This window comes from Amblyraja radiata, chromosome 18, assembly GCF_010909765.2.
Source record: "Amblyraja radiata isolate CabotCenter1 chromosome 18, sAmbRad1.1.pri, whole genome shotgun sequence".
Taxonomy (NCBI): domain Eukaryota; kingdom Metazoa; phylum Chordata; class Chondrichthyes; order Rajiformes; family Rajidae; genus Amblyraja; species Amblyraja radiata.
The window spans coordinates 32,455,123-32,482,491 of NC_045973.1; the positions used below are offsets into that span (position 1 = coordinate 32,455,123).

The window sequence follows — 27,369 nt, forward strand, 5'->3', positions numbered from 1 at the left end:
AGCTCGGGAAGACTCGTGAAGATTTTTCAACTTGTGGACATGTTGAAAAATGTCCACAAGAGCCCCGAGTACCTGCGAGCGGTCAGTTCCGTAAATCTCCGAGTTCGAATCAGTGCAAACTCGGGAGAACTCTTGAATGAACTCGTACAGTGGGACAGGGCTTTTAATCAGTCTGAAGAAGGTTCGCGACCTGAAACGTCATCCTTTTCTTCTCTCCAGAGACGCTGCCTGTCCCGCTGAGTTACTCCAGCATTTTGTGTCTATCTTTGGTATATACCAGCATCTGCAGATCCTTTTTATTACATTAAGGACCAAATGGTTTCTTTCTAAACTTACGTTTTTATGTATCAAACTCATATACAGCTTTTCATAATCTTAGGATGTCCCAAAGCACCTTACAGGAAACATCGCAATCAATGTGTATCCAAGGAGGCTTTGCCAACGGCAATGACATAATGTGTAGGAAGGAACTGCAGATGGACACAAAGAGCTGGAAAAATTCAGCAGGACAGGCAGCATCTCTGGAGAGAAGGAATGGATGACGTTTCAGGTCGAGATCCTTCTTCAGAATAAGAGTCAGGGGCGAGGGAGTCGAGGGATATGGAAGGGTAAAGTGTGAAAATTACAGATCAAAGCAGATGAGGATTAGGAAATGTCGAATGGTTCGTTGTTAGCTGTGGGGACGGAGATGCATACTATTAGTAAAATTAATCAGAAGGACAGTGAAACTAATCAGAGAATTAGGGTGGGGGAGGGGATGGGGAGAGAGGGAAGCCAAGGGTTACTTGAAATTAGAGAAATCTCTTTTCATACCGCTGGGTTGTAAACGGCCAAATATGAGGTGCTGTTCCTCCAAATTGCATTGGGCCTCACTCTGACAGTGGAGGAGGCCCAGGACAGAAAGGCCAGTATGGGAATGGGAGGGGGAGTTAAAGTGTTTAGCAACTGGGAAATCAGGTAGGTTTAGGCAGACTGAGCAGAGGTGTTAAGTGAAACGATCACCGAGCCTGCGCTTGGTCTCGCCGATATATAGGAGTCCACACCTGGAACAGCGGATACCTTAGATGAGGTTGGAGGAGGTGCAAGCGAACCTCTGCCTCACCTGAAAGAACTGTCGGGGTCCTTGGACGGAGCTGAGGGAGGAGGCATAGGGACAGGTGTTGCATCTCCTGTGGTTGCAGGGGAAATTACCTGGGGAGAGGCTTGGGTGGGAAGGGATGAGTTAACCGGGGAGTTGCAGAGGGAACGGGCTCTGCGGAAAGCGGAAAGATGGGAAGATCCGGCTAGTGGTGGTAGGTGACGAAAATGTCATAGGATTAGGTGCTGTATGCGATGGCTGATGGGGTGTATAATAAATGTCTGTCTATAGTCTATCTCCTGTGATAGAGACGGTGAGACCATCGTCTCGCCGATATATAGGAGTCCACACCTGGAAGGGTGGAAACAGTAGATGAGGATGTCGGAGAAGGGAGATGTCGGAGATGGTCCAAGTAAATTTGAGTGCAGGATAGAAATTGGTGGTGAAGTTAATGAAATCCGTGAGTTCTGCATGGGTGCAGGAGGGAACACCGATGCAGTTGTCAATGTAATGGAAATAGAGTGCGGGGATAGGGCCAGTGTACGCCTGGAACAGGGGTTGTTTGACGTAGAGTCAGGCATAGCTGGGCCCCATGCGAGTGCCCATGGCTACTCCTTGGATTTGGCAAAAGTGGGAGAGTAGTTGAAGGAGAAGTTATTGAGGGTGAGGACCAGCCACTCTCGGTCGAGGAGAGTGTTGGTGGCGGGAAATTGGCTGGTTCTACAGTCGAGGAAGAAACGGAAGACCATTCCGGTATGGGATGCAGAGTGACTGAATGTCCATGGTAAAGATGAGGGAATGGGGGCCTGGAAAACGGAAGTCATTGAAAATACGAAGGGCATGTGAGATGTCTTGGACATAGGTCGGGAGGTATTGGACCAGGGGAGATAGGATGGAGTCGAAGTATGTGGAAATGAATTCAGTGGGACAGGAGCAGGCAGGAACAATGTCTGCCAGGGCAGTTCTGTTTATGGATTTTGAGGAGAAGGTAAAACCGGGCGGTACGGAACGAAATGTTGGAGGCTGTGCAGGGCAGACAGCCGGAAGTGATAAAATCAGTAGTCTGCAAGATTATGGCCTGGTGCTTATCAGTGGGGTCATGGTCCAAGGATAAGTAGGAGGAGGTGCCCGAGAGTTGCCGTCTTGCCTCAGTCCAGTAGAGGTCAGCGCGCCAGACTACCACGGCACCTCCCTTGTCGGCGGGTATGATGATAATGTCGGGGTTGCTGCAGAGTGAGAGGAGGGCTGGACGTTCAGAGGGGGTGAGGTAAGGAAAGTGGAAGAGTTGGGACGGTTGATGTCACGCCGGCAGTTTGATGTAAAAAGGTCTAAAGAGGGTAGAGGGTCGTTCAGGGAGTCCAAGAGGAGGAGGACTGGTGGAGATGGGAGAAGGGTCATCACTGGGTGGTGAGGACTTCTTCCCATAGAAAAAGGGCACGGAGGCGGAGGAAGAAAAACTCGTGGCAGACCCGAAACTCGTTGAGGTGGGGGCGGAGAGGGATGAAGATGAGGCTTCTGTTGAGGACAGACCGTTCCATATCGGAAAGGGGGAGGTCAGTGAAGACATGACAAGGGTGGGGGATGGGGACGGAGGCTGAGGTTGGGAGATGGTGGGGGATCAGAGACGTGGGGGGCATGAGGATTGGTGTATGGGTGGGGAGTAGTCGAGGGTAACCTGACATAATGTCCAGTTAGAACATTAAATTTGTTTATTTGAACGTTAATTGGTTTAAGGGATCAACATTGTCAGGTAAACCAGGAGACTAGTGACGGCAGGTACAGATTAAAAATAACAATTGCAAGCGATTAGTCAGTGGAATGCAAAATATCTCTGACCCGTTACAGCTCTTGTTGTTATTGATGGCTTTTCCATAGGGGCCTTCAGGGGAATGGAAAAAAAAAGCACGTCGTAAAGTGAAAACTCTACAGTTTTAACAGATGTATCAGCTGGGGTCAGCCAGAGGTCACTTCCAGGCAAAAAGAACAAGCCTTTGGTAAGTGTCACAATGCCAACTATTTCATACCGTCGACATCGAACCCAGCCCACAATTAGGAAATCCACGGCTTAAGTTGGAGTTAAAATTATGACAGCTCAGGGCGGCACAATGGCTCAGGGGTAGAGTTGCGGCCTTACAGCGCCAAAAACCCGGGTTCGATCCTGACTACGAGTGCTGTCTATACGGAGTTGATATGTTCTTCCTGTGACCGCATGGGATGCTCTGGCTTCCTCCCACACTCCAAAGATGTACAGTTTTGTAGGTTAATTGGCTTCTATAAATTGTAAAATGTCCCCAGGATGTAGGATAGTGTTAGTGTACGGGGTGATTGCTGGTCGGCGCAGACTCGGTCAGCCAAAGGCCACGTTTCCACGCTGTAGCTCTAATGTCTAAAGTAAAAGTCTAAAGAGTCCTGAGCCGAAATGTTACCTGTCCATGTTTTCAGAGATGCTGCCTGACCCGGTGAGTTACTCCAGCGCTTTGGGTCTTTTTTTGTAAATCAGCATCTGCAGTTCCTGTTTCTCTTTGAACAAAGTCTATCGCTATGCATGCCATTGTAATTAATTCATTGGAGATACAACTGTGACCAGAGTAAAGCTACAAGATGAATATAAAGTACATCAGGCCTCTAGTCTTGGCATATTAAGGCCTGTTCCCCTTATAGATAACCCAGTTCAATGGAGCTTTGTTGTCATGTGTGCACCGCGCAGTGAAATTCATCTTTGCATAGATCACACATGCAAGAGTCGCCATAGTTTGGCGTTATTTACAAAAAGTCCAAAGTCCACGCGTTCGATGCACAGAGCGTAGGACCACCCTCTATTTGGTGTTTGGATGGCTGAGTTGCCTGATGACAACTGGGAAGAAACTGCCCCTGAATCTGGTGGCGTGTGTTTTCACACTTCTGTAACTCTTTCCTAATGGGAGAGGGGAGAAGAGGGAGTGGCCAGGGTGAGACGGGTCCTTGATTATACTGGTGGCCTTGCCGAGTGTAGAACAGAGTGTAGAATAGTGTAAAACATATTTGCAAATTAAGAATGAGCAACTGATTTTATAGGAACAGAAACTAACGGTAAATTGGACTTACGATTGTTCCTATAGTCAGTGGGCACAGGTGGTACTGTGTTTAGAGACATCATATTAACTGAAGCTTCTAAACGGCTCATTAAGTCTGCATGCTCTGGAAAATAAGATAAAGTTTTTTAATCGGGTGGCTTTTTAAGCCTTCATGTAAAAGAATATAAACAGATACAGTGAATCATAGCGGAGATAATAGAATTAGTAATGTGCACATCAAGGTGAATCAGATCAGTCTGAAGAAGGGTTTCGGCCCGAAACGTTGCCTATTTCCTTCACTCCATAGGTACTGCTGCACCCGCTGAGTTTCTCCAGCACTTTTGTCTACCTTCGATTTTCCAGCATCTGCAGTTCCTTCTTAAACAAGGTGAATATCTTTTTAGGCCATTTCAACTGTTTTCAACCCATTGATGAACAGGTCCACCACCGATTTTCTGTCGCCCGTGGTTCCCGAGCCTCTCTGGATTATCTGTTTTCCGGACCAAAACAGAGGTCACGGCCTCCAAGAGGAGTCCAAAGGTACCGGGACAATGTAGGCCGCCGAGGGGCCTACATAGCTGGCCTCGGAAGGCGGCTATGGGAACGGATCTGCTGGCTCCGGCAGGGCTGGAGTTCCAGAACAAATCCAACCCGCCAATCGGCGCGGAATTCCTGATGAAGTCGAGATCGGCCACCTCAACCGGCCTAGGCGACATTTTCAGGGGGAATTCTGGGAGGGGATTTCAAGTGCACTCTTGGAATTTTGTCCGGATTAAAGGAGGTGCAGGAAAATCAATGTAATAAAACCTGTAATAAAACTGTTGACTGAAAATCCATTAACAAGAGAATAAAACACACTATTGTAGAACATAAAACAGCACAGCACAAAACAGGCTCTTCAGCCCACAATGTCTGTGCTGAACCTGATGTCAAATTAAAATAAACCATCTTGCCTAGCCATGGTCCATATCCATCCGTTTCCTGGACATCCACATGCCTATCTAAAAGCCTAGTGAACACCACTATTGTCTCTGCTGTTCCATGTTCTAACCCCAGCATTCTGATCCCATCACCTCAGCTGCCAGGGGTTAGCCTGCAACCCCAGGACTGAAGTCATGGTGAAGCCAGGCATCAGGTTGAGGTAGAGAAAAGCCCTTACCTTTGCTTTTCTTCTTGTAGATCAGGAACACAACAACCAGAATCATGACCGCCAGCAGGAGCACGGTGCCGATGGTGATGCCCACAATCATGTCGATACTTTCCTCTTCGTAGATGACGGTCCCAATAAAGTACTCCACGTGATTGACCCAGAGCTTGCGGTGCAGATGGAAAAGTTAAAAAGATCAAAGTAAAAAAATGGCTAAGTAAAAAAGATCACATTTAAGAAACTTTTAGACAGGTACATGGATAGGACAGGTTTAGAGGGATATGGGCTGAACACAGGCAGGTGGGACTAGTGTAGATGGGGCATGCTGGTCGGTCTGGGCATGTTGGGCTGAAGGGCCTGTTTCCATGCTGTGTGACTCTCTACAGAGATCAGAATGGGGTAGAATCGAACGATGGCAAAAAAAGGCCATGTTTCCACGCTGTAGCTCTAATGTCTAAAGTAAAAATCTAAAGAGTCCTGAGCCGAAATGTTACCTGTCCATGTTTTCAGAGATGCTACCTGACCCGGTGAGTTACTCCAGCACTTTGGGTCTTTTTTTTAATAAACCAGCATCTGCAGTTCCTGTTTCTCTTTGAACAAAGTCTATCGCTATGCATGCCATTGTAATTAATTCATTGGAGATACAACTGTGACCAGAGTAAAGCTACAAGATGAATATAAAGTACATCAGGCCTCTAGTCTTGGCATATTAAGGCCTGTTCTCCTTATAGATAACCCAGTTCAATGGAGCTTTGTTGTCATGTGTGCACCGCGCAGTGAAATTCATCTTTGCATAGATCACACATGCAAGAGTCGCCATAGTTTGGCGTTATTTACAAAAAGTCCAATGGATGTCCTTTGACTCCATCTGATAAGAAATGGTTACAACCATGCCTTAAGGTGAACAGCGAAAAATAATCATATCTCAGAGAGCTGCAGAGTTAAAATTGTAAACCTTGACTGGAAGTCCTTCACGGGGAATCACACCAGTTTGGATTCTGCAGGTGATCTCTTGCATCAGGATTCTTGCGTCGCACACAGCGTCTCCCACAGTAAGTGTCACGTTCAAACACTCCTTCAACTTTAGCAGCATGACATGCTGTCTCCATTGGAAGAAAATAAAAATCTCACGTTAGACAGACAAACAGGTTCACCTTTCCCACCTTGAGGCAAAGACTGCCCCAAGCTCAAGTTGGAAGGCTTGGCCCTCACACCTCTGGCTCATTAGTTCTATTCTACACACTAAGGACAATTTACAGAAGCCAACTAACCTACAAACCCGCACGTCTTTGGAGTGTGGGAGGAAACTGGAGCACCTGGAGAAAACCCACGCGGTCACAGGGAGAACGTACAAACTCTGCACAGACAGCCCCATAGTTAGGATCCATCCCGGGTCTCTGGCGCTGTGAGGCAGCAGCTCCAATGCTGCGCCACTGTGCCGCCCCTAGTTCTATGCTATCCCAATAACTATGCTTCCGCACCATTGCCTTTCACCTCTAGTTTTTATTTTTATTTTTAGAGATACAGCGTGGAAACAGACCCTTCGACCCACCGAGTCCACGCTGACCAGAAATCACCCCGTATCCTAAATACTAGGAACAATTTGCAGAGGCCAATACACCTACAAACCTGGACGTCTTTGGAGTGTGGGGGGAAACGGGGGCACCCAGTGGAAACTGATTTGTACGGGTGTCAGGGGTTATGGGGAGAAGGCAGGTGAATAGGGTTGAGAGGGAAAGATAGATCAGCCATGACTGAATGGTGGCGATGTGCCAAATGGCCAAATTCTGCTCCAATAACTTATAAGCTTATGAAACCCATGTGGCCATAGGGAGAATGTACAAGCTCTGTACACATAGCACCATAGTCAGGGTGGAGCCCGGGTCTCTGGTGCTGTGAAGCAGCAACTCTACCGCTGCGCCACCATGCCACTTCACTGTGCTGATCTTTGACTGATCTCTGATCACCTCTGTTCCTCTGTCAGGATCGCACACGACCTTCCCAATGACTAATGCTGTCTACGGAAGAATTTTTTTGCATATAAAATCATCAACTCACATGCAACTCAATCTCATCTTCACCCTTCGTTAGCTTCCAAACCTTTTCTTCATTTTCAAAGGGGATGACCTCATAGTTCTGCATGTATTCCATATCGAACGTCTTTGGCTTTGGCACGCCGTCCATAATCACAGTCAACTTCCCTTCGGCTTCATCCTCTTGGATTGCAGGAGTCTGACAATACATGACCTCGTTCGACTTTGGCTCTTGGCATGCCTGCAGGTAACAGGAAAGGGCATTCATGACTGAAGATATTCTGATACATTTATCTGTTCGCACACATGTTTCACAAATTCTGGGCGGTGGAGGCAAAGGACAAAGAGGTTGGTGTTAGAGATATCAAGCCATGTAATGATAATGCAACAAGGAGCGTCACGGTGACGCAGTGGTAGAGCTGCTGCCTTTCAGCAACAGAGTCCCGGATTTGATTCTGACTGCAGGTTCCGTCTGTGTAGAGTGTGCATGTTCTCCCCATGACTGCGTGCGTTTTCTCCGGGTGCCCCAGTTTCCTCCCACATCCCAAAGACCTACAGGTTTGTAGGTTAATTGGCTTCAGAAAAATTGCAAATAATTGTCCCTAGGATAATGTTAGTGTATGGGGTGCGGACTCGGTGGGGTGGGCCGAAGGGACTGTTTCCACACTGTATCTCGTCTAAAGTTTAAAGTCAGGCAACAGTGGAGAGAGAAAACAAGTAAAAAATCAGGTCAGTGGCACTTCATCAGATGACCATTAAGGCCCAGTTCCTGTGCTCCACACTAAATAGTAATTGGGAGAAAGGCACAGGATTTGTTGAAGGATCTACCACGATTATTGCATTAGTTGACACTCAACCCACTATTCTTTCAATGTTACAACTCTCTGCTGAGCGGCATAGATTCTTAAGAAGGAACACACCCCACCAATCTAAAATAATAGTTGCACTTCAGTTAATGGACATGAGCCACAAACCACTGCACACTAACTGGCAAATGTTCCTATCATTGTCAGTACTAAGCTCATTAATCCCTTAGAGATCAGCTTTGAGTATAAAATTCTCGCTGTACAAACATAATCAGCAAATTCACCGTGATGTCGAGAAGTGCTAGAGGTTTGGGGCCATAAAGGTATTAGAAATATTTTTTATTACTTACAGCATTACAATGAAGGATGTTTGATGCAAGTATATCACCAACTAAAGAGCGATCCTGACCCTACCATCTACCTCAATGGAGATCCTCAGACTAGCTTTAATCAGACTCTGCTGGACTTTATAGAGTCTTTATGCTGCCTGTCCTGCTGAGTTACACCAACATTTTGTGTTGTGTATCTTCGATTTAAACCAGCATTTGCATTTCCGTCCTACACAGGGTAAATACTGTACTGTACTAAATACTTCCTGGATTAAATATGATTTCAAGTTCAAGTGAGTTTATTGTCATGTGTCCCTGTATAGGACAATGAAATTCTTGCTTTGCTTAAGCACACAGAACATAGTAGGCATTTACTACAAAACAGATAAGTGTGTCCATATACCATAATGGTATATCGACACAGACACAGACACTACTCTGTCCAATCAAAAACTTGGCATGTCCCTTCAGTCAACCAAGATCATTAATACTGACAGGAGGGAATTCATAGTTTTGCTGTTAAAATGCTCCAGTGTAGTCCCTCTAATGCGGGGAGATGTTTGGGAGTTGTGCTCACAGAGTGGGTGCAGAATAAAAAGTAAAAATGAAATATTTACAAGCTAATGACCTACCTTTTCAAACTTAGCACCCGTTTCGTCGACAAATACAAGTTTGGGCTGATAGACGGAGTTCAGATTGGTCCCATGTATTGTGACATTGAGGCCGCTGTGGAAAAGAGTAACTATTGTGAAGCGCAGGCATTATTATAGCATTAATGCACAGGGTGGTTCTGTTGTAGAAACAAGGAACGGCAGATGCTGGTTTACATTAAAAAAAACACCAATTGCCACCAGGACAACCCAGGACACTGGGTCTTTAAGGCCATGATGAAATGCTATACTTTTACGAACTTTGAAACTTGAAGAGTACTAAATGGCATCAGAAATGTGGTGACTGTTTGTGTGCTCAGTATAATCTATTATTGTTAAACTACAGATAGAAACAAAAAGCTGGAGTAACTCAGCGGGACAGACAGCAACTCTGGAGACAAGGAATAGGCTTGAAGGTGGACACAAAATGCTGCAGTAACTCAGCGGGACAGGCAGCATCTCTGGAGAGAAGGAATTGGTGACGTTTGGGGTCGAAACCCTTGTTCAGACTTATTTTGTTTATTTTTCTTTTCTTTTTTTAATTTATTTTTATTAGAAGCAATTGTACAAAGATAAAACATTTGGCATCTAAGATTATACAATTATTGTACAGCTTCATTTTTAACCTTATAACCTGAAAATGTAAAAAGAAAAGAAAACATGAACAAGAGAGGGGAAAAAGTGAGGTTTAAAGGTAGCTCGAAAAAGCATAAAGAAAAGACCCCTAAACTACCAAAGTAGTGTGGCCAAAAAAAAAAGAAAGATAAAAAAAAAGAAAAAGAAAAGTGGTGATATACCTGCCCCTCACCCCCCCCCCCCCCCACCCACCTCACCCCTTATTCAGTTTCAAGCCGAAAGGTCACCCATTCCTTCTATCCAGAGATGCTGCCTGTCCCGCTGAGTTACTCCAGCATTTTGTGTCTGCCTTTGAATTAAACCAGCATCTGCAGTTCCTTCCTACACATTCTTAGACTACAATCGTTTTAACTTATTTTGACTTATTTATGATTGTGTTCATGTATGATCATGTATGAATTGTATGCAAAGAAAAATAATTTCCCTGTATCCAGCTACACGGAATACACAAAGAATAGATACATCCAGGTACATAAAGTACCATTGAACCATAGTCGTTCAGGTTGGGCATCAATCACATCACTGAAAGAATGGAGTCTCTGAGGGGCCACACTCTGCAGGGATGACTCACACACCCAAGACCGAGGAATGAACCAGGATGATTTTTTAAATAATCCATTACTGCTGCTAGCTTTCAATTACAGGTTCACTTAACTGGATTTAATACATCCGGCAGCTACATCACCACACATGCCCATTTTCCTTTCAGCTTCCCTGACGTGAATCTATCACCGTTGGGAAATACTTTTCCTCAATATACAAAAACTTTTCAATTAAAGCGCAAGATGGCAGGCATGATATAACTGAAAACTAGAATGGATTTGAATGGCTGAACGGCCCTCTCCCGTTATACAGCCTTAGAGTGCCACAGCTTGGAAATAGGCCCTTCCGCCCAACTTGCCCACGCCAACCAACATGCCCCATATACACCAGTCCCACCTGTCGGTGTTTTGCCCATATCCCTCTAAACCTGTCCTATCCATGTACCTGTTCAAATGTTTCTTAAACATTGTGAACATGTTGTGTTAAATTCCTGTTCTTGTGTTCTATTTCAGTAAGAGGGCGGCGGAGACCCAGGTTTTATACCGACTACGGGTGCTCTCTGTACGGAGTTTGTACGTTCTCCCCGTGACCTGCGTGGGTTTTTCCCCCAAGATCGTCGGTTTCCTCCCACACTCCAAAGACGTATAGGTATGTAGGTTAATTGGCTTGGTGTATGTGTAAATTGTCCCCAGTGTGTGAAGGACAGTGTTAATGTGCGGGGATCGCTGGTCGGTGCAGACTCGGTTGTCCGAAGAGCCTGTTTCCGCGCTGTATCTCTAAACTAAACCAATATTTCACAGCCATCTTATAGCTCTAATTAGGACAGAGCATCTTGTTACCACACGACCCGACTTGGCCAACTGCACAAGGCTGAGTGAAGTAAATGGTTATTGCTCACCGTATGATGCTGCAATTTGGGGACATTTTATGGACCACAGGATTCTTCCGATACTGGAACTTGAAAACGCCCTTGAGTGGTACATTTGCCACATCTATCACCACAACGGGAAACTCCTCCTTCAACTCATCCATTTTAGGAGTTATGCATCTTATGGACTTATCTCTTTGTCTGAGATTGAAATAGGTACAGAACACAGGATGAAAAACCATATCATTAAGATGCTGCATAAATATATTTGCCCCTTCTATAATGTATCTTAGCAAATATAAAAGGTAACAGAATTTTTTCCCCCATTAATTGAGGGGTATGGGTGTTCCTGTTCACAATTTACTAAAGTTTAATATGCAGATTTAGTGACCAATTAAGAAAACAAACTGCTCGTTAGCCTCTGTTACAAGATAACTTGAGTACAAGGGTGGAGTTTAGAGTTTAGAATTTAGAAATATAGCATGGAAACAGGCCCTTCGGCCCACTGAGTCCACGTCGACCACCACTCACCCATTCACACTATCCCGCTTTCTCATCCACTCCCTACACACTCACACACATTTACAGGTGCCCATTATCCTACAAATCCACGTCTTTGGGATGTGGGAGGAAACCAGACCACCCGGAGGAATCCCATGTTTGTGTGGAGAATGTGCAAACTCCACACAAACAGCACCTCTAACGCTGGGAGGCAGCAGCTCTACCAGCTGCGCCACCCAAAGCGAGATGCAATAAGAGATATCTTAATCCCAATGCATATCACTCTGTTAAGACCACCAGTAATGTATGTACTATAATTATACATATGTTCCAATAAATGTTGGAATACCATTTATAAGTCTGGTCTTCTCCTGCAGAAAGATGTTTTTGTGACAGAGGGAGTGCTACAAATGGTTCACCAGATTGAATGATAGATTTGTCACACAAGACGTAGGCAGGGCCTACTTTCTGAAGTTTAGAAGTATAAGATTTGATCTTACTTATCTTTAAGGGATTTGGCTGGGGAGGTGCAGCGAGGATGTTTCATTTGGCCCGATTCCTAACCAGGGATGACGGTCTCAAAGTAAGTGGTTTGCCTTTCAGGATAGCGATGAGAAGTTTCTTCACCCCAAGGAGGGTTAATCTTTGATCGTATTGAATGTTGGAGCAGACACAAGGGGCGGGATGGCCTGTTCCTCCTTCTAATCATTCCCGTTCTTACTTTAGGGAGCAGGAACATTCCAAGGAATTAGGGAAGTGGGAGGCTGAGATCCAGTAATCAATGGGCCTCCAGCATTCCTGTGTCCAGAAATAATTCTCCCAAAAAACAGCCGGTGAGGTTGGAGCCAATTTAAAACTGCAGCACGATTCATCGGGCAATGATACTTGGGTGTATGGAACCACGACAGATCAGACACAGTTCAACTGACAGCTAGCTGTGTGGCCATCTCCTGGTTCATCGTGTTCTCCAACATGTTCATCTCATGTTCACCCCCGCACAACCAAGCCCTGAACCTTTTTAGTTTAATTTAGTTAAGTTTGTTGTCACGTGTACCGAAGTGCAGTGAAAAGCTTTTTTGTTGCGTGCTATCCAGTCAGCAGAAAGGCTATACATGACTATAACCAAGCCGCCCACAGTGTTCAGATACAGGATAAAGGGAATGACGTTTAGTGCAAGATAAAGTTCATTTAAGGAGAGCTCAAGGGTCTTCAATGAGGTAGATACAAGCACAGGACCCATCTCCAGTGGTGATAGGATGGTTCATATGGCCACCAGCATAATCATGGACCAGTCGAACCCTAGCCACTCCTCCCCTCTCTCATCAGGCAAGAACTACAGAAGTATCAAAACGCACACCTCCAGATTCAGGGACAGCTTCTTCCCAGCTGTTATCAGGCAACTGAACCATCCTCTCACAAACTGGAGAGCTAATATCTACCTCATTGGAGACCCTCGGACTATCTTTGAGCGGACTTTACTGGACTTTATCTTGCATTAAACATTATTCACGTTATTCCCTTTATCGTGTAACTGTGGATGGCTCGATTGTAATTGTGTATTTTATCTCCGCTGACTGGTCAGCACGCAATAAAAAGGCTTTTCACTGTAGCTCGGTACGCGTGACAAAAGACTAAAGTCGACTGCCAGAGAGGCGTGCACAAGGCAGCACACTGCATTGGACCGTCATTGTTAATCAATCTCTCGTCCACAGCGAATGCTTGTACCACAGCAGTCCAGCTACTTACTGTACAAGGGATTTTGCCTTGTACCTTATCCAGCATTGCCCAGGGCGGCACAGTGGCGCAGCGATAGAGTTGCTGCCTTACAGCGCCAGAGACCCGGGTTCATTCCTGACAACGGGTGCTGACTGTACAGAGCTTGTACGTTCTCTCTGTGACCGTGTGAGTTTTCTCCGGGTGCTCCGGTTTCCGCCCACATTCCAATATTGACTTCTGTAAATTGCAAATTAGCCCTCGTGTGTAGGATAGTGCTGCTGTACGGGGTGATCGCTGGTCGGCACTGAATCGGTGGTCCGAAGGGCCTGTTTCCACGCTGAATCTCTAAAGTCGAAAGTCTACTTTAAAGCATTAGGCACATCATACAAAACCAAGGTGCTCTTTAAACACAAACATCTGAAACCAAGTGACGTGGTTAAAGGTTAAAGTTTGGAAAGCCCCCTCCCATCCTGCAGCCATTTCCGATCCTCAACACCTCACCTCGTTATGCGACACACCTTCCCGCCAATGGTCACATTTTGGGTGTTGCCAGCGGTCAGATGTTGCCCTAGTAATGTAATCAAAGTCCCACCATCTAGGGGGCCGTAGGTCGGTACCACATTAGTTATCACAGGTTCCTAATGGAGAAATAATAGACAATAGACAATAGGTGCAGGAGTAGGTCATTCGTCCTTTAGAGCCAGCACCGCCAAATTCAATGTGATCATGGCTGATCCACAATCAGTACCCCGTTCCTGCCTTCTCCCCATATATCCTTGACTCCGCTATCTTTAAGAGCCCTATCTAGCTTTCTCTTGAAAGCATCCAGAGAACCGGCCTCCGCCGCCCTCTGAGGCAGAGAATTCCACACTCACAACTCTCTGTGAGAAAAAGTATTTCCTCATCTCCGTTCTAAGTGGCTTACCCCTTATTCTTAAACTGGATCTGGACTCTCCCAACATTGGGCGTGCACACCAGTTCAATGTTATCCCACTTTCTCAGCCACTCCCTACATGCTAGGAGTAATTTACAGAGGCCAATTAATCTAAAAACCCACACGTCTTCAGAATACGGAAGGAAAACGGAGCACGCAGAGGAAATCCACGCGATCACAAGGAGAACATGCAAACAACCACTGCCTGTTTCCATGTCTATTTCTCTAAACTAAACTCACAGCAAAGGAGAACATTGTTGATCAAAGTCATCACCATTTGGGGCATCCCAGCGGCGCAGCGGTTGAGTTGCTGTCTTGTCGTACCAGAGACCCAGGTTCGATCCGGATGACGCGTGCTGTCTGTACGGAGTTTTTACATACTCCCTGTGACTGCGTGGGTTTACTCCAGGTGCTCTGGTTTCCTCCCACTCTCCAAAGACACGCAGATTTGTAGACTAATTGATTTCGGTAAGTTCTAAAATTGTCTCTAATGTGTGTAGGTTAGTGTATGGGATGATTGCGTTGGGCCGAAGGACCTGTTTCCGCTCTTTATCTCCAGTGTCAAAAGTAAAGTCTAAATGCAGTGCACCTCTTATCAGCTCTCCTGAGAACGTTCAAAGCAATTTGTTTAAGAAGGAACTGCAGACGTTGAAAGCGAATCGCTGCTTAATGTAATGGCTAACACACAGAGGAAAACAGAATGGGAAACCATCCCACAGCAAGCCATTTGGAATGTCAAGGGGAGAGTAGTTTAGTTTAGTTTTAGTTTAGTTATTGGTTAGTTTACGTTTAGTTTAATTTGGGGATACCTGTACCAGATGAAAGCAGGCCCTTTTGCCCACCAAGTCCGAGCCGACCAATGATCACCCAATGATCACCCATTTCTATCCTACACACTCGGGAAAATTTGCAGAAGCCAATAAACCCACAAACCCATGCCTTTGGAATATGGGAGGAAACCGGAGCACCCGGGGAAAACCCACACGGTCACAGGGAGAATGTACACATTTACACAGGTAACGTTTTGGCTCAGGATACTTTTACTTTAGACATTAGAGATACAGCGTGGAAACATGCGCTTTGGCTGACCGAGTCTGCGCCGACCAGCGATCCTCCCGTACACTAACACTATCCTACACCCTAGGGACATTTTACAATTTATAGAAGCCAATTAACCTACAAACCTATACGCCTTTGGAGTGTGGGAGGAAGCCAGAGCATCCCATGCGGTCACAGGGAGAACGTATCAACTCCATTCAGACAGCACCCATCGTCAGGATCGAACCCTGGTCTCTGGCGCTGTAAGGCAGCAACTCTACCGTGCCACCCTAAAGTTCCTTCAGCATATTGTGTTTTTCCCTCAGATTAAGTGTGCTCCCCAGTTCATGCATGTTCCCAGTGGGCATTAGAACTGAGAATACAGTGAGGAAACATTTTGCCTGTGGAAAGATTCAGGCCAGTGATCTGTGGCGCAGCAGTTAGCACAGCTAGTACACAGCTTCAGTGACCTGGGGTCAGTTAAGTTTTCCATGTGGACTTTGCATATCCTCCGTGCCACTGCATGGGTTTCTTATGGGTGTTCTGGTTTCCTCCCATATCCCAAAGACATGCCTGTGGGTTAAGTGGTTAATACCAACTGTGCAAATGGGTTAATGGAGGGTTAATGGAGGGTTAATAGGCATTCCGGTTTCCTCGATATCCCAAAAGACATGCCTGTGGGTTAACTGGTTAGTACCCACTGCGTAGATAGTTGGCAGGAGAATCAAAGGAGAATTACTGGGCATTTGAGAGAGAATAAAGGGAAATAAAACGTGGGAAAGCAAGTTATGGGAATGTGTAGGAAGGAACTGCAGATGCTGGTTAAAACCGAAGATAGACACAAAAAGCTGAAGTAACTCAGCGAGACAGGTAGCATCTCTGGAGAGAAGGAATGGGTGACGTTTCAAAACGTCACCCATTCCTTCTCTCCAGAGACGTTGACTGTCCCGCTGAGTTACTCCAGCTTTTTGTGTCTATCTTAAGTTATGGGAATGGCCATAAAATCTTCACAGAACTTTGGCTGAAGAGTATGGACAGTGAGTTTGTGAGCGGGGAAGTAGGGACACAGGCAAGGGAGATCAGCCTTCATGTTATTATGCAGCCAAATAACATGAGAAACTTGCAAAGAAGCATGATTTACTGCATACCCTTTAAACAACATTCACACATAGAGGAAAGGAATAGGTACACAAAAATGCTGGAGAAACTCAGCGGGTGCAGCAGCATCTATGGAGCGAAGGAAATAGGCGACGTTTCGGGCCGAAACCCTTCTTCAGACTGATGGGGGGTGGGGGGGAGAAGGAAGGAAAAAGGGAGGAGGAGGAGCCCGAGGGCGGGGGGATGGGAGGAGACAGCTCGAGGGTTAAGGAAGGGGAGGAGACAGCAACGGCTAGCAAAATTGGGAGAATTCAATGTTCATGTCATACGGACGCAAGCAACCCAGGCGGAATATGAGGTGCTGTTCCTCCAATTTCCGGTGTTGCTCACTCTGGCAATGGAGGAGACCCAGGACAGAGAGGTCGGATTGGGAATGGGAGGGGGAGTTGAAGTGCTGAGCCACCGGGAGTTCAGGTAGGTTATTGCGGACTGAGCGGAGGTGTTCGGCGAAACGATCGCCCAACCTCCGCTTAGTCTCCCCGATGTAAATCAGCTGACATCTAGAGCAGCGGATGCAGTAGATGAGGTTGGAGGAGATACAGGTGAACCTTTGTCGCACCTGGGTGCTGGTGCTGACTCGCATACAGTCCTACCACATGGAAACAGGCCCTTCAGCCCAGCTTGCCCATGCCGACCAAGTATGTGGTAAACTAGTCTCACCTGCCTGTGCATTCCCCGTATCCCTCTAAACTAGGTGAGCACGTTGATTGATATGAGCAAGTCGGGCCAAAGGGCCTGTTTCAGTGCTGAATGCCTCTCTGATTTATAATTACAACACTGTAGCGTCCTCACCACAAATTCAAATCCAGCAATAGAGGTGGACCCGACGATGGAGAATTCTCCGCTGCGCTTGGTCTCTTGAATTGTGATAGTAATCTTTGTTGATCCAGCTGGCTGGGTCTCTCCAGTAATTTCCAGTTTACAAACCAACCTGCCGGAAAACACACACTATATTTTTATTCCCTTCAACTAAGAAACACATTATTGTGAGTGCCGGAGATCGGTCGAGGTCACATCGCGAGAGAACAAAGAAGGGGGGGAGGGGGGGGTGCCAAGATCACAAGGACGGACCAGATATGGGGGGGGGGGGGGGGGGGTTGAGAATGAAGAGGGACCAGCAAGGCAGGACCACCGAGAGGGACCCGGCATGGGGGGGGCACCAAGAACAAAGAGGGACCGTTGGGACTGCATTGAACACTTTGTAACGTTGCTGACGCCCCACACGTAGCGTTTTTAAAAAAAGTTTAAGCTTTAATTTAAAATTGGATTCAGTTAAGATCATAAAGATTTTTATCTCTATTTTTATGTTTTTTTTTAAATGCCTCAGAGTGTCCAAGTGAGGTTAAAATACCACACTGAGGCCTAGTCACAGTGGAGACCTTGCTGCCTAACTCCAAGGTGTAGAGATTGCCCTACGCACCTGGTCCAGGTGAGTGCAGGTGAGGAGGGACCACAGACTGAGGGACAGGGCCTACCATTGGGGAGACCAACAGGTAATCTGTGAACCATTACCTGATTAAATTCACTTTGCTGCAAAAACAGCAGGTGAGTGCTACACCTTGACCTGAGGTTATCCAGGTCTCTCGAGCAACCATTTGATTCAGGAAACAAACCAACAATGGCTCGGTGCGCGAAACAACATAAACAACAAGCTGCAACTCACTGAGAATAAGACCAAGCATTGCATTATCTGGTCATGCAATTTCTTTGGTTATGTAACTACAAGTTTCCTTTATGGCCACATCTGTCAAAAGAACAGCAAAATGCTTGAAAACACAAGGAACTGCAGATGCTGGTTTACCAAAAAAAAGACCACAGTCCATAAGACATAGGAGCAGAATTAGGCCGTTCGGCCCACCGAGTCTGTTCTGCCATTCAATCATGGCTGACCTAGTTTTCTCACTCAACCCCATTCTCCTACTTACTAAGCAGGGTACATTCATTGATAAATGTTTGATTTTTATGTGGTTATGCGTCTTGTTGCTTTTTTGTATGACTGTTGGCAAATCAAATTCCTTGTATGTTTACATACTTGGTTAATAACTTAATTACAATTACAATTTAATTACAATTAAAGCAACTTTAAGGTGGAAACACAGGAAGAAACAAGGAACTGCAGACACTGGTTTGTAAAAGAAGACACAGAATGCTGGACTATCTCAGCAGGCCAGCCAGCATCCCTGGAGATCATGGATAGATTACATCACCTATCCATGAGATGCTGCCTGACCTGTTGAGATAGTCCAACATTCTGTGTCTTCTACAGGCATTTCTGATCCTAGGCGCAAGACGCAAAGCATCTGGTATGTAGCCTCTTGTGTGGACATCTCCATAATGGGGCAGTCATTGAGGTGGGGCAGAATTCATAGTCCACAAATTCAATGCTACCACTATAGACTTCCCACTGTGAAAGTTACAGGGACCCTAGGTGACTATTCACTACATTTTATCCTTTCTTTACACTGCTGGAGAAACAATTACCAGGAATCGGGGCCTGATAACAATTACCAGACCCGAGCTATAAGGAGGGGTTGAGCAGGCTAGTACGCTGTGACTTGAAGTGCAGGAGGATGAGGGGTGATCTTATGGGGGTGTTCGAAATCATGAGAGGAATAGATCAGCCCAGAGTAGAGGAATCGAGAACCAGAGAACATAGGTTTAAGGTGATGGGGGGAACATTTAATAGGAAGCTAAGGGGGGTCACACAAAGAGTGGTTGGTGCATCAAACGAGTTACAGTTGAGACAGATTTAATTGCAAAGTTTAAGAAACATTTAGATAGGTACATAGGGATAGGACAGGTTAAGAGGGATATGGGCCAAATGCAAGGTGGAAATAGTGTACATCGAACATGTTGATCAGTTTGGGCAAGCTGGACCAAAGGGACAGTTTCCATGCTGTATGACAATGTAACCAATGATCGGAATAATTGACCACATTAAATTCACCATATACTGTTGCTTCAACTTGCATTACCTCCAATGGCTCCATGCAACCATCTGTACTTTTGGAAAGAGAATCATCCCACGATTTAAAAACGGAGAAAAGAGAAAGTTGTAGAAGCATACCTCCTTGCATCGCTGCTTTCAGGAATAACTCTGCAAGATCGGGTTCCCACTCGCACCACATGAGAGGCCGCCGTTATCGCGGGGCCGGTTGGAGACTTGAAGTCCCAGCCACACAGTGTCAGCTCAGTCTCACCGTTAACAGGAGCACTTTTGGGAAGAAACTGAAATTTATATAGAAGAGGGAGAAGCCGTTATTATGCAACATAACGAACGGAACCTGGTTTAACAACGTCCATTATAAGGAACTGCAGATGCTGGTTTACGAGTCTAGGAGTGGACTCGTATATCGGCGAGATCAAGCGTAGACTGGGCTATCGTTTCGCTGAACACCTTCGCCCAGTTCGCCATAGCCTCTGTGAGCTCCCGGTTGCCAAACACTTTAACTCCCCCTCCCATTCCAATACTGACCTTACTGACCGGACCTCCTCTGTTGGCAGAGTGAGGCCAAATGCAAATTGGAGGAACAGCACCTCATATTTTGATTGGACAGCTAACAACCCAACGGTATGAATATTGATTTCTCTAACTTCAAGTAACCATTTGCATATCCTCCCTCTCCATCCCTCCCACAACTTAGTCCTTGTACTAGTTTGACTGTTCTGCTGAGTTTCCCTGTCTGTATAGCTCGTTATCACCTCGCCCTCAGCCAACAATGGACCATTGTGTGCTCCACTTTTCCTTGATCAGTTACTTTTTGTATAGCTTTCATTCCTTTGTTCTATATCTCTCTATATCACCGTCTCTATCCCTCATTTCACTGAAGCAATGACTGAGAGTAACGAGGCATTCTACTCTGACCTTAACCGATCCTTTAAGCAAGTCCCTCGCACAAAATCACACAAGGGGCACCACATCCATGCCAACCATCAAAATATAGACACAAAATGCTGGAATATCTCAGCGAGTCAGGCAACATCTCTGGAGAAAAAGGATGGGTGACGTTTCATGTCAGCACCCATGGGTCAAATACCCAGTTCATGATGAGTGTCACTGTAACTCATTATCTTCTAGCCCACAGCCAACAATCAACTATTGTGGGCTCTAAACTTCCTTGATTATCATTACTTTTTACATTTTGTTCATTCATTTGTTCGAACTCTCTCTATATCCGTCCATATCTCTCATTTCCCTTTCCCCTGACTCTCAATCTGAAGAAGGGTCTCGACCCAAAACATCACCTATCCTTTTCTCCGGAGATGCTGCCTGACCCGCTGAGTTACTCCAGCTTTTTGAGTTTATCTAGGGTTTAAACCAGCATCCGTGGTTCCTTCCTACACACTGAATATGACCAGTTTGGATTGAGTTTTGAGGATCATTACTGTATATATGAAGTGGATTCTGACAAAATCATTTTGCCAAAATCCAGAGAGATACAAGTAACTGCAGATGCTGATTTACAAAAATCAAACACAAAGTGCTGAAGTAACTCAGCAGCTCAGGCAGCATCTCTGAAGAACATGGATAGATGACTGTTCGGGTCGGGACCTTTCTTCAATCTGAAAAGGGTTTCGACCCGAAACATCATCTATTTCTTTTCTCCAGAGATGCTGACTGACTCGCTGACTTGAGTTACTCCAGCATTTTGCGTCTGTCTTCGGTGTAAACCAGCATCTGCAGTTCCTTCCTACCCGTTATTAAAACACCATATCCCTTCAACTAACTTTCGGAAGAAGGGTCCCTTGCCGAAACGTCACAAATCCACGTTCTCCAGAGATGCTGCCTGACCCACTGAGTTATTCCTGCATATTGTGCTCTCTTTTTGTAAACCAGTAGCTGCAGTTCCTTGTGTCTCCAACCCACTCCCAATACCTGACAACCTCTTCCTTTCCTTCTCCAAATAAAATAAGTTGTGAATCTCACTTCGATGTGACCTTTGCTTAAAATTCGAGCTCACCTGATCATTATCTAACTTGTTGTTCCCCACTGTGCTTCTGCATAGATATTCTTGACTATGAACTCAAATCCTTCACAAGTTGTCAATAAATAACTGTGAAGGTGCCAAGTTTGGGAAAGAAAGCCATAACATGCATGTCCCCAATGTCCAAGGCATAGGAAGCATGTGCTGAGAGGCAAGGATGTGTCATGAGTGCCATTTAGGGGGCTGCACGGTGGCGCAGCGGTAGAGTTGCTGCCCCGGGTTCATTCCTTACAATGGGTGCAGTTTGTACAGGTTTTGCACGTTCTCCCTGTGACCGTGTGGGTTTTCTCCAGGTGCTCCGGTTTCTTCCCACATTCCAAAAGATGTGCAGAATTCAAGGTTAATTGGCTTCTGTAAATTGCCCCTAGTGTATAAGATAGAACTAGTGTGTGGGTGATCGATGGTTGGTGAGGACTCGGTGGGCCGAAGGGCCTGTTTCCATGCTGTATCTCTAAACTAAACTAAACTAAGAACCCACTCAGTCTGCTTCACACATTTTAGAATGAGCTGACTTTTATTAACCAGTTACCCAATTACTTGGCAGGTTACTCGTTTACCACTTTATATAACTTATTTACCACTGCGAATGAAAGTTACAAAGTTAAGTAAATCAATATATATTTAAAATGAGATTGGCCCCTTTCTCACCAAAGTCCATACTCAATAGAAATGCCATTCAGTAAGCATTGCATTCTGTGCCTTAGCAGAACATATAGACTTTGATAAAGTGGATTATAGAAATAGCTTACTGGGGCATTGGGTCAGATTCATATAATTGGCATGAATAAGGTTGAAGTGGGAAGAATTGTTGACACAATGCATTGGGATTTGGACTAGCTGCCCCCTATTGAAGTAGATTCAATAAAAAATATTTTCAAAGGGAGTTGCAGATGGACTTGAAGGTCAAAAAGATGCACTCCATGAGGTAAAATGAAGGAAGTGAGAATTTTATGCAACGTTTAAGAAACATTTATACATGTACACGGATAGGACAGGTTTAGAGGGGTATGGGTCAAACGCAGGCAGGTGGGACTAGTGTAGATGGGGAATTTTGGTCAGCATGGGCAGGTTGGGCCGAAGGGCCTGTTTCTACGCAGTATCACGGTATGACTCATTTCATTAGGTCTATATTCCAGAAAGGAGGAACTTCAACAGTTCAACTTCCTCCACAGTAGCTGAGCGGGATTAAATACATTTGGACTTAAAAACTAGCGTTTAGTGATCTGATTCACTAATATTTTCAGCGGAACAAAATCTGCTATCCTTACCCACTCGACTCAAGAGCAACTCGAGAGCCACGACAATATAATTGACTTTGGTAAACAGGCCTCTCAGCTCAAGGACAACTGGGTTGGGCAATTAACACTGTACTAGCCTTTCAAGGTGATGCCTGTCTTTAAGACCAAATTGGCTAATGTTTAAAGGGCTAGAACGGGTGCAATGGGCCAAATGGCTTCCTTCCATGATGTGCATTTCCACGTGTCATTGTTGAACCCGAGTGAACTGTTGGTGTTGAAACAGTTAAAGGTTTGTAGCTTTACTGTTAACACTATACAAACGGCACAGTGGCTTTACTGCACCTGAACCAATCTCACTTTCCTATTCCCGAAATCTGCCTTGTAACAGCGTTATATTATATGATGCAACGAGCAGGTTTATACTTCTGAATAAGCTTCAAAGTAGCTTTGCCTCACATTTGGCTTAATTATGCAACTCACTTTCCTCACTTACACTTGTTGGAAGTATAACAAACAAAGTCGACTTTGTAGTCGATGCAGGCTTTGGGTAATTACAACATGTTCAAAGTGCAAACGTCAGCAGCACTAAATACAGATCATTCCAAAGTTCAAAACTGCACAATGATTTTAGTATCTGAACATTTTAAACATGTGGATTATTTTCCGTTTTAATGTCATGACAAAGTTTTTGAACAATTATTCAATAGTTTATTTTACAAGGTTTTGAACAATGGTAATTGTTATCTATGTGGTTCATAAAAGTCTGAATCAAGATAAAACCCTTTAACTAAGTAGTTACAGCATTGTACTGTACAAAGTACTGCAACTGGTTTTACATTTCATTCATTTTTCTCCTTATCTTGCACCCTTTATCTCCTTTTCTTCTCCTGCATGTGTCCTCTCATCCTCCAATGAAACTCTCCTCACAGGTATCCACCATCACTTGCCTGGCTTTGTCCTGCCCTGACTATAATCCCTTACTTTCTCCCCACTTCAGTCAGAAGAAGGATCCTGACCCAAAACATCACCTATCTACTCCCTCCACAGATGCTGCCTGACCTCCTAAGTTCTTCCAGCAATTTGTGTTTTTCTTAAAACTGAAAATAATTGCGGTGCTGGCTCGATGGGCCGAATGGCCTCCTCCTGGCACCTATTTTCGATGTTTTCTAATCTTTTCAGTTTAGCAGCTGTAGAGATTGAATCTCCATTTTCTCAGCAGTCTGACTGAGGGTTTTTACCATTAATGTACAGGTCAACCACCAATTTTCCGGCAAATGCTGGTCCAGCACCTCCTCTGGACAGTGAAATTTACAAGAGTGCACTTGAAATCCCCCTGCCACCCCCCCCCCCCCCCCCCCCCCCAGTAGCTCCACCAAAAACGTGGTGCCTTGGCCGGGTGGGACAGCGGATCTCGACTTCATCGGGACCTTTGTGCTGATCGGCGCTGGTTGAATTTGTCCCCTGTGGCTGGGTTTCTGGAACTCTGGCCAAGCCGCAGCTGGCAGATCCGTTCCCATAGCCGACTTCTGAGGCTGACTTTGCGGGCAGGTACCTCGGCGACCTAGACAAACTGTTCTGGTAGCGACAGACACCTCTCAGAGGCTGCGACCTATTAGTGGTCCAACATAATGGATAAACCAGAAAGGCTCTGGAACCAAGGGTGCCGGAAAGTAGGTGGGGGAACTGTGCTTGAATGTATTTCCTCATTACCAGTTGCTCCCCACTGTCACTCTTTAAGTCATTAACGGTATTTTAACTCGATTCAATGTCTGCAATGTTGCTTCCAGCACTTTGTTAAAGAGGCTTTGCTTCATGTTTGGGACATTTGCAAGGTATGCAACAATGAGCGGCATCAACTGGTCGGCATATGGTGGCGCAGCGGTAGAGTTGCTGCCTTACAGCGCCAGAGACCCGGGTTTTTTCCTGACTAGGGGTGCTGTCTGTATGGAGTTCATACGTTCTCCCTGTGACCATGTGGGTTTTCTCCGGGTGCTCCGGTTTCCTCCCACACTCCAAAGATGTGCAGGTTTGTACATTAATTGGCTTCTGTAAATTGCCCCTAGTGTGTAGGATAGAATTAGTATACAGGTGATCGTTCATCGACGTGGACCTGATGGGCCGAAGGGCCTGTTTCTATGCTGTATCTCTGAACTAAACTAAACTAATTAAATCAGTCAAGGTCAACAAAGATCTTCATAGATATATCATAGTCATGCAGATCAGAAACTGAAACAGGGGTTACTCCAGTATTTTGCATCTATCTTCCTCTGTACCTGTCCAAATGTTTTTTAAATATTCTTATACCACCTGCCGCCACCACCTCCTCTGGCAGCTCGTTCCTTATACCCACCGCTCTCTGTGCAAAGATTTATCATCAGATAAATGCACTGATCTATGAATAGGAAGGGTAAAATAAAGAAATGTTGCACACATCTGGAATCCTACCTCAACAACAGCAGGCGAGCATGTGTCTGGGACCCACGTTTGTTGACATTCCTCCTCCCACGTGCATTTTCTATCACACCAGCCACACTTCATGAAGGATGGTGCCATCTGGCACTTGTAGCAGGTCAGGAAGTGATGACATCCCGGTCCATTGATGGGTACCTGGGTCACCTGCAATTCAATAGGACAAAGCCTATGTCAGAGGGAGCAGGGAAAGTCTCTAACCATAAGATCATAGAGTCATACGGAGTGGAAACAGGTCCATTGTCTCAACATCCACACTGACCAACATGTCCTATTTACACAAGTCCCATTTGCCTGCTTTTGGCCCATATCCCTCTTCTTATGCGCCCTTCGATCATGGCTGACCATGGGTGTCTTCAGGGTTGGAGGACGCCAGTGCGTGATTTTGTTTAACGTAGGTAGACTGGTGCACAGACAGCCACCACACGGTCCTAGACAGATCTGGGTCAGGATCCAGTGGCATGGAGTTCAAGACGACTGGAGACCCTTTTCTGCTGCAGCCTTTATCTGCTTTCTCAGCCATTGTGATGCTCCACTAAGGTCAGCCATCATCCTCCGCTTGTTCCACCGGTGAGGTCTTGGTTGGATTGCTCTTTGTCAGAGTCCTCCCCCTCGACCTTACCGCCATGGGTGGCCCTAACAGGAGCATAGCTCCAGACGGCATCCCTCTAAACCTGTCCTATCCATGTACCTGTCTAAATGTTTCTTAGACGTTGCGATAGTACCTGCGTCAATGACCTCTTTCAGAAGTTCAGTCCATACACCTGCCACCCTTTGTGTAAAACAGTTACCCCTCAGGTTCCTATTAAATCTTTCCTCCCGCACCTTAATAACCCTGTTCCACTGTGCGAGTTCATTCAAGAGTTCTCCCGAGTTTGCCCTGATTTATGGTAATGGCCACTCGTCTGTACTCGAGGCTCTCGTGGACATTTTTCAACATGTTGAAAAATCTTCACGAGTCTTCCCGAGCTTACCGCGTTTCCCGAGTACCTGCCGTTAGCGTTACGAGCCGCTAAGAGACATCCCCGAGCTCCGACGTTCCCTGCTACGTTCATTCTACGTGCTTCCACGAGTTTGATTTTTTTTAAAACTCGGGAGAGCTCTTGAATGAACTCGTACGGTGGGACAAGGCTTTAAACCTATGTCATCTGGGTCTCAATTCCCCAACTCTGTGCAAGAGGCTGTGCATCGACATGATCTGTTCCACTCATAAATTTGTACACTTCCATAAGATCAAAACATGATAGTGGAATTAGGGCATGCGGCCTGACGGGTCCGTTCAAGTTGTTGTGCCTTTGTGGCAAATTACACACACAGAGCACCAGAGTTCAGGATCAAACGAGTGTCTCTAGCACTGCGAGGCAGCAACTCTACCAGCTGTGCCACTGTGTTGCCTATGAAGTGATTCGAGAATGAATCCAGAATAGTCTAAATTTAATTTCGCAGCAGGTATGAAAGTAAAACAAATGAACCGAAAGAGAACAAACAACTAGTAAAACAAAGTTCAAGTAATTTTTCAGATAACTGAAATTTAAAAAATCATAGTGTCTTCAAAGAAATTCCTTTTACCTAATTAATCTTGTACAGTTTGTTAAACCCAGTGACATGGGTTTGGAAATGAAAGGTTAAAATTCTACAATTGTTATGCAAAGGAACGGCAATAATGGCAAAAAGGGCGGCACGGTGCCGCCGCGGATAGGGCTACTGCCTCACACACCCAGAGACCCGGGTTCGATCCTGACAATGGGTGCTGTCTGCACAGAGCCTGTACCTGCGTGGGTTTTCTTCGAGATCTTCGGTTTCCTCCCACACTCCACAGACGTACAGGTTTGAAGGTTAATTGGCTTGGTGTAAATGTAAAATTGTCCCCAGCGTGTGTAGGGTGGTGTTAATGTGCGGGGATCGCTGGTCGCTGAGGACTCGGAGGGCCGAAGGGCCTGTTTCCACGCTGTATAAACTTAACTAACTAGTTGGGCCCGTTGGTATAACATGTAAATTTGTATAACATGCTGTATAACTCTAAGACTATATGAGGGAAAACATATTCAGCCCATTAAGTCTGTGACAATTGCTAACATGGCCATCCCCTCAGCCTCATTCACCCAGTGCTTTCCCAACATAGTACTTTGTTGAAGTAAGGGGTTCAGTTTATAATGCCCATGGTTTTCTTATCTCTTGCCCAGTTCC

General features: G+C 45.6%; 1 protein-coding gene across 1 annotated transcript in view; it reads right to left on the reverse strand.

Annotated features, from left to right (window-relative positions):
• The window catches only part of mst1r (macrophage stimulating 1 receptor), a 110,827-nt gene that overhangs the window by 17,601 nt on the left and 65,857 nt on the right, over positions 1-27,369 (reverse strand). The window contains exons 5-14 of the mRNA XM_033037066.1: positions 25,159-25,329; positions 19,558-19,718; positions 17,283-17,421; positions 13,862-13,998; positions 11,174-11,344; positions 9,079-9,172; positions 7,337-7,552; positions 6,234-6,377; positions 5,291-5,444; positions 4,163-4,255 (exon numbers count right to left, since the gene is read on the reverse strand). Of these exons, the coding sequence (XP_032892957.1) occupies positions 4,163-4,255; positions 5,291-5,444; positions 6,234-6,377; positions 7,337-7,552; positions 9,079-9,172; positions 11,174-11,344; positions 13,862-13,998; positions 17,283-17,421; positions 19,558-19,718; positions 25,159-25,329 (1,480 nt within the window). The remainder of the gene's footprint in view (positions 1-4,162; positions 4,256-5,290; positions 5,445-6,233; positions 6,378-7,336; positions 7,553-9,078; positions 9,173-11,173; positions 11,345-13,861; positions 13,999-17,282; positions 17,422-19,557; positions 19,719-25,158; positions 25,330-27,369) is intronic.